The sequence below is a fragment of the Panthera uncia genome, chromosome C2 (genome assembly GCF_023721935.1).
Source record: "Panthera uncia isolate 11264 chromosome C2, Puncia_PCG_1.0, whole genome shotgun sequence".
Lineage (NCBI taxonomy): Eukaryota > Metazoa > Chordata > Mammalia > Carnivora > Felidae > Panthera > Panthera uncia.
In genome coordinates, this window is record NC_064810.1 from 102,677,145 (window position 1) to 102,693,326 (window position 16,182).

The 16,182-nt window shown below is 41.0% G+C and overlaps 1 protein-coding gene across 4 annotated transcripts in view; it reads right to left on the reverse strand.

Moving 5' to 3' along the window:
- The window catches only part of SCHIP1 (schwannomin interacting protein 1), a 122,654-nt gene that overhangs the window by 23,821 nt on the left and 82,651 nt on the right, over positions 1-16,182 (reverse strand). For all 4 annotated transcript variants that reach the window (XM_049628633.1, XM_049628634.1, XM_049628637.1 and 1 more), the window contains one exon: positions 4,429-4,547. In XM_049628633.1, coding sequence (XP_049484590.1) covers positions 4,429-4,547 — 119 coding nt within the window. The remainder of the gene's footprint in view (positions 1-4,428; positions 4,548-16,182) is intronic.

The following is a 16,182-nucleotide window of genomic DNA, read 5'->3' on the forward strand; positions in this document are numbered from 1 at the left end:
ACTGCAAGAAGGAACAGTAGCCAACTTATTTTTAAGCCAGCACAGTCCTGATACAGAAGTGAGGAAAAAAATACTATAAGAGAAGAACACAGCAGACCCATGTCACTCAAGAATATAAATGTAATAATCCTAAATGAAACATTACACAAAAAATTCAATACTATCTGAAAAAAATCCAACAAATTTTGCTTTATACTAGGTATGCAAGGATTGTTCAATATTTTAAACTATACATGTAATTGATTAATATATTAACAGAGTAAATCATTTAATGACCTCAAGAGATGCAGAAAAAGCATGTGATAAAGTTAGATACCTATTCATGAAAAAAATTCTTTGTAAATTATGAATATAAGGAAACATAATTAACTCATAAAGAGAAACATTAAAGAAAACCTAAAATTTACATCATCCTAAGTGAGGAAACATTAGAAGTGTTCCATTTAATATGAGAAATGAGCTAAAGATTCTAACTACTACCATTTTTTTTAATGATTATTTTTGAGAGAGAGAGAAAGAGAGAGAGACACAGTGCAAGCATGGGAGGGGCAGAGAGAGAGGGAGACAGAATCTGAAACAGGCTCCAGGCTCTGAGCTGTCAGCACAGAGCCCGGTGTGGGGCTCGAACCCACGGACTGTGAGATCATGATCTGAGATAAAGTTGGATGCTTAACTGACTGAGCCAACCAGGTGCCCCTAACTACCACCATTTTTGATTCTCAATATATTAAGGTCCTAACCCATACAATAAAAGAAAAAAAAAAACAGGAATGAGCAATGGAAAGCAATAAATGATAAACGAAGCTGCTCCTTTTGGATGATATTGTTTAAAAATCCAAAAGAATCTACAGACAACTTTATGATAAGTAACGGGAGGGCAGAAAAGTAATAGAAACAGTATAATGAAGTGGATGGATATAAGATTAGTATACAAAGTAAGCTGCATTTCTGTTCAGCAGCAAAACAATGAGAACTCATTATAAAAGAGAATTTAAAATATCAGAATGTCAAATATCTAGAAATAAATACTACGAAAGATGTATAACATCTCTACATGAAAAATTACAAAACCTTATCAAGAAATATTCAATAAGATCTAAATAAGGGAGAGAAAGGCCATGTTCATGGGTAGGGAGATTTAATATTCTAAAAATGCATTCTCACCTGACTTGATCTATAGATTCAATGCAATTCTAGTCAAAATTCCAAGAGAGTATTTTGTTGAACTTGATTAGAGGATTTAAATTTATATGGAAGAATAAAAAGCAAGAAGAGTTAGCATATTTCTGAAGAAGAAGAGGAAAGAGACTTGCCTGTCCAGATATTAGGACTTATTTTGAGGTTACAATAATTAAGACTTTATGGTATTGGTGCAGGGATAGAAACACTAATGAAACAGAATGTATTCCCATTAATGTATAGTATATACAGAAGTGGTCTGTCGTCTCAGTGAATAAAAGAAAGATTTTTTTAATAAACAGGATGGAAAAAAATGGTCATGTAAATGGAAAGCGATGAAATTAGACATCTCCATAACCATATAAACTCCTGACTGATTACAGACTTTAAAAAAATCAACACTCTCAACTCTTGGAAGGAAATCTAGGTTAATGTCTTTTGAACCTTGGGGTAGATTTTTAATACAAGACACAGAAAACATGGACTATAAAAGTCTGATAAGAACGAACTCTGGTCATTAAAGACACAGTGAGGAAGCAAAAAGGCCACAACCTGGGAAAAGATATTTGTAATACATACAATATATTAAGGATTAGTATCATGACTATAAAATGTTGATAAAATCAGTTTTATTTTTATTTTTTTAAATTTTTTTAAACGTTTATTTATTTTTGAGACAGAGAGAGACAGAGCATGAACGGGGGAGGGTCAGAGAGAGAGGGAGACACAGAATCTGAAACAGGCTCCAGGCTCTGAGTGGTCAGCACAGAGCCCGATGTGGGGCTCGAACTCACGGACCGCGAGATCATGACCTGAGCCGAAGTCGGATGCTTAACCGACTGAGCCACCCAAGCATCCCATAAAATCAGTTTTAAAAAGCATAATGAATCCAACAGAAATTGGACATAAGACCCAAACAGACATTTCACAGACGGGGAAACCAAGACGGCTAATAAACACAATGAAATACCATTTAATACCAATTCAATTAACAAAAATGTAAAAGAGATTGACAATATTGTGTTAGAAAGACTATGGATCCATAGGATCTCTGAAACATTGCTGGTCACAGTGTAACCACTTTGCAACCACTTTGGAGAACACCTTTGGCATTATCTTCTAGATATGAACGTTCATGTGTTTTCCTAGTAATTCTGTTCTTTGGTGAATACCAAAGAGAAACTCTTGCACATGGACAGCAGGAGACATGTACAAGAGTGTTTATAAGCAGCACTGTTTATAAGAGCAAACCTTTGAGACAAACTCAATGCCTATAATCAGAAGAGCGGCTGAGTAAACTGTGATATATTCACACAGGGGAATATAATATAGCAGTCAAAACTATGGCCTGGCAAAGGGAAAAATGGGGGCAATTTTCATTTCAAGACAAACACTAAAGTTTCTCAAGTAATCACAGTTTACTACATGGTTCAGTATAAATAATCTATGATCTTCATAATGTAAACAGTGAACTGTTATTTGACCCCAAATTATGAGACATTTATAAAGGGAGGATGGGGGGAATACACAGATTTGTCTGTGGGAGGGCTGTAAAGGACCTGAATCACAATTTTCTATAGCTGGCAGTTGGTAGATGGTTGTTTAAAAGGCTAAGAAAATAAGCATTTTACTTAGAGGTATACAGGTAAATTACCAAAAGAAACAGTCAAAGAGTTAAAAGTTATTGTTTCTGGAGAGTAGGACAAGATAGAGACAGATGGGACAGGTGACAGTTACTTTTATTTTGTGTTGTTATTATACACCTTGTATTTATTGTTAATTTAATTTATTGTTCATTTAACAATAAATTGTTAATTTAATTTTAAACAATTAAACAATTGTTAATTGTTTAATAATTAACAATCATTATTGTTAATTTGTGTGTGTATAACTTTGATTTTTAAAAACAAAAACCTTCCATTTGGGCCAGATAAATATGACTTTGCTGAGCAGAGAGATGGGGTTTCTAGAAGCAAACTCTTTGGTGCTTTGGGGAATATTAGAGAAAAGCTATAAAAGATCTATACATATGGTCAAATCTCCTCATTTTACAAAAATGAAGAAATGGAGCCATGGTAGAATGGAATTTGTTAAAGTCTCAAAATGAGAAACTGACCAGGACTAATCCTCAGGTCTGCAGGTCCCTAAGCCAGGGTTCCTCCTGCCACATCCTTACTAGGAGGGGAAAGAGGTGCTTTCCGGCAAAGGGAAGGCTTACCTTCTGGCTCCGGAATGACACGGGAGAAAAGTGAGGGAACTCTAAGAGATCTGATAGGCACCCGGCTGAGGCTTAGAGGCTGTGACTGTGACTCTCGTCTCCATGTCTGAACCCAGAGCAGTGACTCCTACATGTGTGTATGTGGGAGTGTGTGTGCTTTCTGATTTTTGCTGATTCAGATGAGTCCCTAAGGATCAGACTGAAGTACAAGGCTTACTGAAAGCCAAATAGAATAGATTTAAGCAGACATTAAAGTGTCTAATTCTGGACATCAGAGGAAGGAGAGTGGAAATCTGTTGGTTGAATAAATGCATGAACGTTATCATGTGTCTCCCACACCAGGCTTAACATGGCAAATATAGCCAGTATTTATACAGGGAGCGATTCATACGCATATTAAAGTTTGGGAAGCTCTGGTCGACAGCCCTGTTTTCTAGGTACAATTAGAATTTTAATATATCCTAACTGGAATTAAAAGCTATGCAAATGACCAATGGTATCCTGAAATAAATTACAATAAATGAGCAATGATATCCTGAAATAAATTAAGATAAAGGAATAATGCCTGGAGGACAGGTTAAGCACTGCAATAAACATCAAACGATCAAAGTGGGAATTGTATTTCTCAGTTACCAGTGTTCACTGCCATCAAATGTTTCAGAGAGGGGGGTGATGCTGGATGCTTCAGGACTGCTTAATGGAAAATCTGGTGGTCTGCCACACTTCTCTAAGCAACCAGCCAGCTTAATTAAGAGTGTGGCTTGATTCCCCCATCACAGAGAAAAATCAGAATTGTGTCTAGGACAAAAAATGAAATATAGAAATATGACCGCAAGTGGCTGGGCGAAAACTAAAAAGCAAAAAACAAACCCAACAGGTGGGGAGGGGTCTGTCTAGAATCCAAATAAAGGTAGTAGTATTATAGGGAAAAAAATACTCAAGGGTTTAAAAGGTATCTTTTATTAAACGTATAGTCGGATGACAAAATCCATTAGGTACATATCAGAAAATCAACTCAAAAGAACACTCACCGAGAGGAAAGGCTTGGCTTCCCACTTTTGCTACAGCTGGTATAAATTCCTGGGCCATCATCAAAGAAGCTTCCAAGTGCCAACTTCTGTCGGATAGATTCTCTCTCATTTTTCTGTGCCTAAAATTTCAGGAAAATAAAAAATGCTGATAAGTGGGCAGACACAGGACAACCATAGCCTAACTGCTAGGTTTCTTAGAACTGCAACCTTAGATGAAACATGAATAGGCCACAGCACAAGAGCGTTTGAATTATGAGGAGCTGAAATTAAACCAATCTTTCCTGGTTTCACCTCTGCAAGCAATTTCAGTTCTTCAGAGCCTTTCAGGATCACGGGTCTAGGAACTCACCACGCTGGTACAATGTGATTCTCACCGGAACAGAACTAGATTATTTGGTGCTGTAATCCTTCTTCTTACCTGCTAGAGGAAAGTCGTGGAGGGCAAGCACTCTGTCCTAAATCAAATCACTTTTATCCCAAATGTGGCCTTCCCTGGATCGTGTCTTCTTTTCTGTATATCGTCCCTTCGGCCCACTTTCTCTATTGCAAGAATATTAATTCATTCAGCCAATATGCACTGAGCCTTTATGAGATGGCAGGTGCTACGTTACAACACAGAACACAGCCCAGGATGGGTGATCGCAGCCCCTGCCTTCATCCGGCTTATAGTCTTGATGGGGACTACTGCTTCTGTTCGAGAGCTACCCTTATCTCTCCAGGTCCAGAACATGAGCAACCCTAACAAAGGGCCTGGAATAGCTGGAGGATTCTAACTGGGCCCATCTGTTTCGCGTTTTGAAGAGAAGTCAGGTCGGTGTGCATAGGAAAAGGATGTGGGAAACTACACTTACTGTGATAATTTGGATATGTTTACAACACTTGGCTTCCCATAAAAGTCCCATAAAAACTCACCATGCTGAACTTTTAAACCCTTTAAACAACAGGGGAGAAGATTAGAAATGATTTCCTTAGTTAAAAATAAAACAACTACAAAAACAAACATAATGAGTTAGAAATCCTGGGGTGACAATGAGAACTTGGTTTTCTGTTCTGGGGCTGGCAGCAGGGCCGTCGGATGTTCTGAGCAGCAGGCTGACGACTCTGGTGAGCCAATGATATTACCAAATGCAGCTCACGTGACTGAGTGTGGCTGTGGAAGGCAAGATGGCCCTTGAACCTCCCAATGAGAGGTTCTGGAGCCACATCTGCTGCCACTGGTACCCAGAAGTTACACGTGAAAGCTCTGAGCTGTCACCTGAGCATCACTTCGTCAGTGATGAAACGCACACCCTGTTGGAAGGGTGGGCTGAAAATTGGCCTCATTTCACCCCCAAGTGAAGGCAGGGTACTATCGGTCAAAGCTGTTCTAAAATGGTGGTTGCTAGCCACATGTGGCCATTCACATTTCGATTAAAAATTAATTAATTAAAAGTTCAACTCCTCAGTCACGCTAGCTGCATTTCAAGAGCTCCCCCGTCACAGGTGGCTACTGGGCACCATATTAAACAGAGCAGAATAAAATATTTGATAGCACAGTGCTGGCTAAGATAGTGGTTCTCAATTGCCAGCTTTGACAGGCTGCATCAGAATTTCCTGCAGTCTTTAAAATACACACCCCCAGGCTCCAGCATCAGATATTTACTTTAAATAGGTTTGCGAACTTCTAGTTCAAGGAAAGCTCATCTCTATTCTCCTTTTCTTTCACACTTAAACATTTTTCTTTAAAGTTTATTTATTTTGAGAGAGAAAGAGAGAGAGACAGAGAGAGAGAGAGAATCCCAAGCAGGCTCTGCACTGTCAGCGCAGAGTCCGATGCAGGGCTCAAAGGCTCAAACTCATGAACCATGAGATCATGGCCTGAGCCACAGTCGGACGTTTGACCAATTGTACTGCCTAGGCATGCACCCCTCTTTCACATTTTTTAATCCATGGAAACCATAGTGTTCTATCAAGTCTCACACTTAGTGATTATATCGGTATCTATTTATGCAGACGGCCCTCCATTCTGGCATGCACCAATGGAACCGTGTCATACTTAAGAGCCATAGTGCGTGTGTGTGTGTGTGTGTGTGCGCGATACAGCCACAAAGTGTAAGAGTGCTTTTATATAGTTACAGAGGTGATGCTGATATCACATTGTCTGCTGGGCTAACATAGAACGGATCCCCGCGAAAGTAACCATAAGGTTGTAAGGGGAAGCAAGAATGCTTTTAATTTGACTAAACGTTTGCAATTGTGCTGCCGGAAATTTTAATTAAAGCAACCTACCCTCCCAAATATGTGGGGCTGGCACTTGTGATGGTTCTGCCAAAACAGAACCATTTGATAGCATCTGACATCTTTATAAATTCGTTTCAAAATCCCAGCATCTGCCATGCAGATTTAGCACAGTGAACCTATTTCTTAATTCATGTAAAATACAAAAGAGATTTGCACCCAACAGTATAGTCAGAAAAGTGTTGCGTGAAATTGAGTATCCAAAAATAAAAGCAGCAGATAACATGAGTGTTAAAGACTGATGTTTAACAATACACTGGTGCCCAATATTAGCCTGGAAGAGGTTTTATTTGAAGAAAATACCTATCCCAGGTGTGAATGTGTGAACACACACTTGATTCCATGTATATCTTTCCTAATGTACTTGGTACACTACAGCTATCGATATTAGAGAAGGCCTTAAAATATTTCTATTTACATTAATTACAACCCTTTATACTTGGATATTGTGATGGACAGCTTGAAGAGGACTCTTTTGTAATACACAATCTCTCACCCCTCTCCCTTCTCTCTCTCTTTCTCTGGATCCCACTGAATAGACCAAAAAAAGTATAAATAATATAAACATCACCCATAAATCGAACACTTAGATACAGATCACAGCTAACATTTTGGGATTTTTGGGATAGTTCTTTTTAGTTTTTTATCTTATGTGTGGTTTTTTTTTTTCCTTTTTATAAAATTGGGATCATATTGTTTATTCATTTTGAGAGTTTCCCTCATGCCATTTAAGATTCTTTAAAGATACAATTTTTAATGGCTGTATATCATTCTGTCCTATGGAGTTACCTTCTCTTGTTAGTCATTTGGGTTGTAGCCAATTAAAACTAACACAGAAGTCTGCATTTTTGCATACATCTCTGCCCACATGTCTGATTCTTTCCTCAGGATAAGTTCCTGGAAGTGGAATTACCAGATCAGCTGAGTGTGAGCATTTGTTGAGGCTCCTGACACATTTTGTCACATTGCTCTGGAGAAAAGCTGTTCCAATTTACATGCCCAACAGCAACGTAAAAGGGTGTGGCATTCACTATATCCTGGCTAACACTGAGTACTTTCACTGAGAAAAAAAAAACAAAAAAACTTCTGTTGGTTTTGATAGTCAAAAAGTGGTATTCTTTTTGTTGATTTCCTTGATTACCAGTGATATTAAATACTTAAAATTTTTTTAGTTACCATACTTGCTTTTCTCTGAATTACTTCTAGCTTTGCTTATTTTTCCATAAAGATCTGAGGAGTTTTGAAATTTTTATAGTAAGCATACCATTAGTCCTTTTGAGTTTAAATCTAAGTGTTATGTATTTACTTCAATCACTCCCTTTCTCTGAAATGTCGTTGACGGCTTTGTGCATGGAAAGCCCTTCCCAGGCTAGAGGTAAAGGATCTCACTGGACGTTAGAGGATTAAATGAGAACATTTATGGAAACTGCTAAGCAGCAGTGGTGGTGATGTAAATGTATGATAAATGGTAGCTATTATGGCTAATCCTCCTATAATTCCTGCTTTGAAGATGAGGAACTGGAGGGTGAAGGAAGGTTACCTTATTAGTAGATGGGAGAGCTAGGATTCAAGTCCATCTTTCTGGTGCCAGATCTTTCTGCTCTTCCACACTGATGAGTGAGGTGTCTGGGCAAATAATGGTGGCCACCATGTTTGGAGATATGATGTAGGACTGACAAGTTATGGATCTACTTCTTCCCTGAGATGGGGTGTCATGTGTTCTCAGAAAAGGAGAAAACACTTGACTGCAAAACATACACACCAAGGCCCAATCATAACTGCAGATACTTACAAACAAATACCTCTCATCAGAGCCACTCTCCTTGACACCACTGCTTAATCTTCCTTCTGGAACAAATGCCATTCCTAACATTTCAAGTAACCATGATTCAACTGACTAGTAAAACAGTTTTTCTCTTAAAATTCAACAACTGGAACTATTTTCCTTTCAGTTGCCTGCAGGTGTAGAGTGAGTGAGTGAGTGAGTGAGTGTGTGTGTGTGTGTGTGTGTAGTTTCAAAGTTCTTTTGTTCTCCAAGGAATTATACCTGCAGGGCAATTATGTCCTCCAACCTCCTGAAGCTCAGATGTGGCTCAGGGTGAGGAACAGGGAAGTGTACAGGAAAAGGAAGAGGCTTACTCAAAACTCCACTGTTTGGCTGGGCTTGTGGCACGTGGAGTCATGTCCACTCCTAAAATGGCCTTGGGAAATACCCTCTTAAAACAAAAGTAAAACATCAAAAATTGATAACTCTTTGCAAAAAGCAAACGGGCAACTGAGGAATAGTGGCTCATCGCTGTAAGACAGAAAGCCTATTCAAGACCAAGAGGAGAGTAAAAATGTGCTTAGAAAATCACCATTGTCCAGCCACAGGCAGTTAGTTTTTGTCCTCGCCTGTTGCTGAATTCCCCATTGCCACCCCCTGTGCCCAGGCAGATAAGACTCACAATGGCTCTTGAGGATACCATGTGAGCCACGATCTCAGAATACAGACCACTGGGCATTTTTCAGAACCCACACGCTGATGCTCAGCCTTTCCCCCTGTACCACTGTTCTGCTGCAATTCCCCAAGCTTGACAAGAACAAAGACGGGTGTTTGGTAAAAGAAATAAAAACCAAAATGTTCTGCTTGAGTAGATACTGTCCATCTCCAAATCTGGTATGTCCCAAAGTCCTTTCCATACTTTCTTCAGGATGAGGTGGGACCTGTCCTTTACACGCTGATACCATTCCCAAGTCCCCTCCTCTGGCCCTGCCTTCACCCCTCTGGCCCAGAAGCATCGTGATGTCTCTGGTCTCTGAAGCAGGGGCCACCTAATCTTTCACGTGCTAACTTGCACATGAATTTATAAACGGAAGTCGGGGTATCTTCTGCATTTCTAAAATTTGACACACCGTATTTTTGTGGGGTTAGCTGTGGGGTCACCAGGCCTCTCAGGAACACACTCTGGGAAATAACATCTTAAACCTAAATCCAGCTGGTACTCAGGACACTGCAAACAGCTGTTTCCTTCTGACTCCTGCACAGATGATGAAACCCACGTAGCCGGAAAGGGCCTGTCTGATTAAAAGGAAGGAGTTCCTTAAACTCCCCAAAGGAGGAAGAGATTTAAAGAAGTTTGGTCTAGAAAACCAGAGGACCCGATTGATGTGAATGGCACAGCAGTCTGGGGGGATAACGGCAGATGTGATCTTGGAGGCCAGGATTCCCTTGTAGGAATGGGGAGTTTTCCCCCAAGTTCCCTGTCTTCCATCTTTTCCCTGGATTGATCTTCCCCTCCTGCCCAGTTCCATTTGTTTTTTGCTTTTGCTTGTTCACCATGGGCACAGAAATAACTTTTTATTATTGGATGTGCTTGTTACTGGTTTTAGTAATGCTAAGCGTCTCAGTACTCAATTCATTTCTAATCCTGGAAGATACCACTTCTGGCATCCTCCTTCCTGTCCTGCTAAATTGCTACCTGGTTACTGCTTTTCATATGTCAGGGTGTATATGGATCACCGCTGAGGAAAAACTTCCTAAGGACTGGGGGCTGCTTTATCCCAGAAGCCGATGACGACCCTGGTCCCCCGTATGGCCCATAAAGAAACTCAGGATGCCAGGAGGTCGCTGCACCACCCGTATGCCAAGCGGAAAATTGCACGGGAAGGCACACGTACAAAGTGGCCCTCTCTCTGTCACAAATTTCTTTAAACTGGTAGTTCTCAAACTTGATTACGCATGAGAATCACTGGAGGGCTTGTAAAAACATAGACTTATTTTTCTCATTCAGAAAGTCTGGGGTGCGGCTGAGAAAATGCATTTTTTAACGAGTTCCCAGATGTTGCTGATGCTGCTGGTGCAGAGACTTGGAGAACCATGGCTTTAAGCAATTGAACAGACCAAGTAGTGAGACGGAACACAGAGTCGGTTCTCCTCTACGGGAGCACAAATCTGTTCCATGTGGAATGTCCAGGCTCTGGACCCAGGTGGATTTCATCATCTGTGGACGCCTGGCCTTGCCAAGGCCTGGCTGGGATGCCTGTTTTGAAGCAATTAATGAACCCCTTGCTTCAGTGCAATCTATTGCCTAGTGATGTCGGCATCATCCCCATTAGCATCATTCACCAGGGAATGCAGCTGGGATTCTGGAGCTCCCTGTGGAAAAGCACTTTTCCTATAGGAAAATAGTAGTCACTCTTGTTTCTCTCCTCAGCTTGTAAGGAAGGCAGCTTTACTCTAACATTTATAGGCAGCATTCCAGGGCGGAGGAGTCTGACGCTTTTAAACACTGGGAACCAGAAGTACAGAACTCATTTGTTCATTAGGCAAATTGTATTAATTTTCTTGAAAACAGAATAATCAAAAGGAAAACCCACATATGTGGATACTAATTATTTTCTTTCTGAAACAACCGTGGGTTTGCCACAAGATCAAAATATGAAAACATCATTCTATAAGAAAATAAAATGTACTCTTTTGAATGTCAAGTTCATAAGTACTTGCAATATGCAGGGTTTTTTTTTCTTTCAAGTTTTTGCATCTTATTTTATCCTCTGGGAAGAGCTTTTCAATTATTGGTGGAAACAGAAGTTAAATAACCTAGTATTTTTCCATTGTATCACTGAATGGATACTCTCTGGACATTTTCTTTTCAGTTTGTACTTCTGATGATTTCCATTTCAGACACTTACCTAATCAATCCAGAAAGATTTCCTGAAATGCTGTTGAAATCTCATCTTTGCATCCTTGCACTGAGCTGCCTAAACAAGTCCTCTGGACTAGATGTCAGGCCAGGCTGTTGGTGTTCAGCTTGCTGGGTTCAGCTGTTGCCTGGGTTCAGCTTGCATAGCATCAATACTCATGAGAAAGTTGTCCTTGGATACCTAATGTCCAGGACGGGAACCCAAGGAGAAGGACACCTATTTTACTTGAGAACTGCCCGACATGAAAAGTGTTGGGATGCCAGTCCAGAGGAGAGAGACGTTTGTTTACAATTAGCCAACCGCGAGGATGGTTTCGCCTAGTGACTGCATTGTTTCTCATGCTACAGGGAGACAATATAAGGAGAAGAAGGCAGACACAAGTGCTGTTGTGCAGAGTCCCTAACACTTGAATACTCTTAATTGTTAAGGACCAGGGAGCAAAGGTATCTAACACTCAGTGGGTTGAAGTTTAGTAGCCAGTAACTGGCTGAATGGGAGCTCTGGAGAAAGTAAAGGAGCCCCAGGTGCAATCCACACAGATAACAAAGCAGTGGAAGTGTTTCAACATTAGACCCTGCGGGGATACAGTTGGAAACGAAAGTTTTCCTCCCCTATGGGCGGTATATCCAAAACAGGAACTTCTGGGAGCATCTTATCTTGAGCTCCTTCTGGTTCTCACAGGATTGGCTACAGAGACTACTTTTTTAACACAGGGGCAGTGTTGTCTGGGAACTCTTTCTAACAGGTGACATTTTAGAAGTCTGTAAAACCACCACTGTCATTCAGTATCACAGTGAGAACCCAACAGTTCAAAACACCTACTGCATGGTTATGAAATAGCCCAACCTCAATCAACTGCGAGGAAGCTGATGTCCTCAATTTCCCATGTCAGGGTGGACTTAGGATCTGGGAGACCTGAACACAGGAATGAAAAGAAAGGAGGCAGGGAGTTCAGGTGATTTGGGGTCAAGAAGACCCAAGGTAACATTTTGACTCGGATATTTACTAGTGCAACTTATAGAAATTCTTTAAGCCTCGGTTTCTTTTTTCTGAGAAAAGGGATAATAATACCTATCTTATAGGTTGTTTTAAGGATTAAATGAAGTACTGTACAGAAAGGATCCGGCAAGAGCCTAGCCCAGAGGAGAACTTATTAAACAGTAGCTGTTGTGAACACTAAAGGGAGGGGTTGGGCAAGCTGATGAGAAGAATGGAGAAAGGGATAAAAGCCAGCAATGTCCAGAACAGGCAAATCTATAAAGACAGAAAGTAGCTTAATGGTTGTGGGGGGAGTGGAGGACTGGGAGTAACCGCTAATGAGTACAGGGCTTCTTTGGGGGGGGGGGGTGATGAAAATGTTCTGGAATTAGCAGTGGTCTGCATAACCTTATACATATACTAGAAACCATCAAAATGTACCCTAGGACATGGCGAATTTTGTGCTATATGAATTATATCTCATCCATATTAAAGAATCATATCTCAAAAAAATAAACTACACCCACAAAGGTAACTCACATACGATAAATCTGGAAAATCTAGTTACCTGAAACAACCCACTCCCCGACCGGGCTGGCTAGCCGAGGTGTGCCAACAGGGCGATAGGGTGGAAAGAGCCCTGAACCAGAAGCCAAGAGGCTTCGTATTTATAGCATCTAAGACCAACCAGGCCAATTCCTCCCATGAAAGAAAAGGAGACTCTGGCCCAGAAAGCTGAAAAGATTGTCCCCAGGTGGCCGAGGTGGGGCTAGGCTCCAGGGTTCCGTAACTCAACAGAGTTCTTCAAGCGCATTCAGCCCTTACAGGCAGGAAGACGTGAGGGTTAATGGAGGTCGATGGCTGCTTTTCCTCAGTAATTGTGTGGGGAGGGCAGAGCTCTTGTCTGGAATGGCAGCTGGCATTCTGTGTTCCTGTTTATTGCAGTTTATCTCAAGCAGTCATTTCCATTCACCTTTTAAAAAAAACATGAGGCGCAGCTGTGGCTTCACTTTAAATATTGTTCCTTCCAGCCTTTTAATTTTTTCACGGGCTCCTCCCTAATCTTTCACCATAATTGGATGCACAACATCAGAGACAGCACCTCGGAAAAATAAAGCAAGCAAGCTGGCTTCCCCAGCCTCTGACCACACACGGCCCTGTCGGCGGCTCCTTCTACAAGGAGTAGCCTGGGAACAGACCAGCGTGTTTGCTCTGCTCTGGGACAGAGTGGCAGCCAGTCTTCTAGGTTAAATCTTCTCGATTTCCTTTCTCTGTCTCCTTCAGTGTAAGCTGGATCTTTCCCGGGGTCTCAGACGGCATGGGCTGCACGCTTCCCAGGTCCACACTGGATCTGAACATTCTTCCAGGCAGCATCAGTCCCATGTCAGCTTATTTGTTCGTGTACCTCCCCACGTGGACTGTAAGCTCCTGGAGGCAAAGCCCAGCATCCCTTCCGTGATCCTGGCTCCCCACGCAATGCCAGGGACAGACGGGGACTCTTCTGAGTGACGGTGGAGGGACCAGGATGTAGATCCCATGCTGTGCGTCACTGTGGTCCTGAGGAAAATCAGCTGTGGGTCTTTGCCAGGAGGTCAGAGGTTGCTCAGAGCATGGCAGGGCAACAACGGACTGAGCATACACACCTGAGATTCTACCACCGTGCAGGCTTTCGTTCCAATATACTAAGATGTGTTTTCTGTCGAGGACAGTTTCACTACTATACTGAATAAGCCAGAGGTCCTTAATGAAACACCTTTCTTACAATCAGGACCTTCCCCAAGGAATAGGAACAGATGTGTGCTCTCTTCCTTCCTTTGCCAAGGTGGAATCTAATTTTAGTATCGGAAAGTGACCTTTCCCCCTGAAGGCTGTTTGCCTGACTTTAAAACACCCTTGTAAAATAATCCCTATACACATGTGGCATTTATTAGTGTGACTGGTATAGGAAATTCTATTGGACCTAGGCAGGGGTATACCAATTTTCCAATTGTTTTTGACAACTGACCTCAAAGTGACAGGCAGTGAAAGAAGAAATTTTTAAAAGTTTTATACTTATAAACATTCTATTTAAAAAATATGTATTTGTGTACAGGTCTTATACATACAAAATATGTATTTATAGTAGTATATATGTATAACTTATGAATAAAATAGATACATAGTAGAGGTATGGACTCAATCATTTTACTGATGGATCCAAGGTCTAAAAAGCCTGCAGACCGCTGCTTTATGGCATCTAATTTAATCTTCTATTTAGTCAACCAAATAGCAAAAATAATAGAAAAATGTAGAAAAGGAAGATTTGAATTAGGAAAAGTGATTTTTATATGAGGGAACTGTTGTCCTATCCCGTATTTGTTTATTTGGAGAGAGAGCAAGAGCAAGCAATCATGAGTGAGGGAGGGGCAGAGAGAGGGAGAGAGAGAGAATTCTAAACAGGCTCCTTGCTGTCAGCACTGAGCCTGATGTGGGGCTCAAACTCACAAACTGTGAGATCATGACCTGAGCCAAAACCAGGAGTTAGATGCTTAATCAACTGAGCCACCCAGGCGCCCAATCCTATTCTTTATATATATATTAAAAAAAAATAATGTTTATTTATCTTTGAGACAGAGAGAGAGAGAGAGAGAGAGAGCACGCACACAAGTGGGGGAGGGGCAGAGAGAGAGGGAGACACAGAATCCGAAGCAGGCTCCAGGCTCTGAGCTGTCAGCACAGAGCACAGAGTGGGGCCTGAACTCACAAACTACGAGATCATGACCTGAGCTGAAGTCAGATACACTTAACTGACTAAGCTACCCAGGCGTCCCAATCCTAGTCTTTATATTTTAAAGAAAGCATATGCTGCCCTGCTTCACTAGAATCTCTTGATGAAATGATCAATAGTGGGTTTTTTTTTTTTTTAGCATAATGAAGTCTTCAGAGTAACCAATATGTACATTAATTTGAAAGCCCTTTGCTTGAGAAAAGTAGTTAAAAAGCTGAAATCACAAGGAAACTACTCTTGTGTTTGGGGTCCAGAAAAATATACATTGCTCTCTGTGTATCCTACACATCTAAAAGTTTCATCTAGCAGTCTTTTGTATTAACCTTTCAGATACTATTTTTTTTTAAACCCCATGTGGCATTCTACTGCCTTAGTTAGATAACAAATTACACAATGCAACTCTGTCTTGTTGTTGATGATGTTTTAAAGCTACTTGAGCCTCACATGTTTGTCATTTTAGTCAGTGCTGTATCAGGTTGCAGGCATATCATCGCTTGCTCATTCCAGGCATGCGGGCTCTCTCAGTTGTTTCTAAGGAGGAAAAAACTACAGTGGTCATCACTCTGTTGTTACTACAATAGTCACGGTATGTCTTTCATTTTTCCTAAGTGCAAACTGACCTACACTTTTCTACCTGAGAAATGGTTTGACTGTGACCAGTCCTCTGACACTGAAAACAGAGGAGATACGAGAAATGTGCACTTATCTTCGGGGCTGCGTAAGTGACCGACTCTGATTGCTGAGTATCCTACACCCATGTCTGGCAGGAAGGGATAGTGGAGAGATGTTTGAGTTTCAGTGTTCTGACCACTTACCACCTTGGGCACTCACTCCCTTCTTGGGGAAGGCGAAGGGAGAAAAATGCTGGGGGCAACATGGCAGGTCATTGAAACCTCTTTTACATATTTAAGTTTTAGGTTCCAGAGAATGGAGCATAAACTATCGTGACCTGCTCTAAGAAGTAAAGTACATACTTAAAACACCCCCCCACACGCATACCACAATTTTGTGTATCAGATATAAAATGCCATATTGTACATTATTAC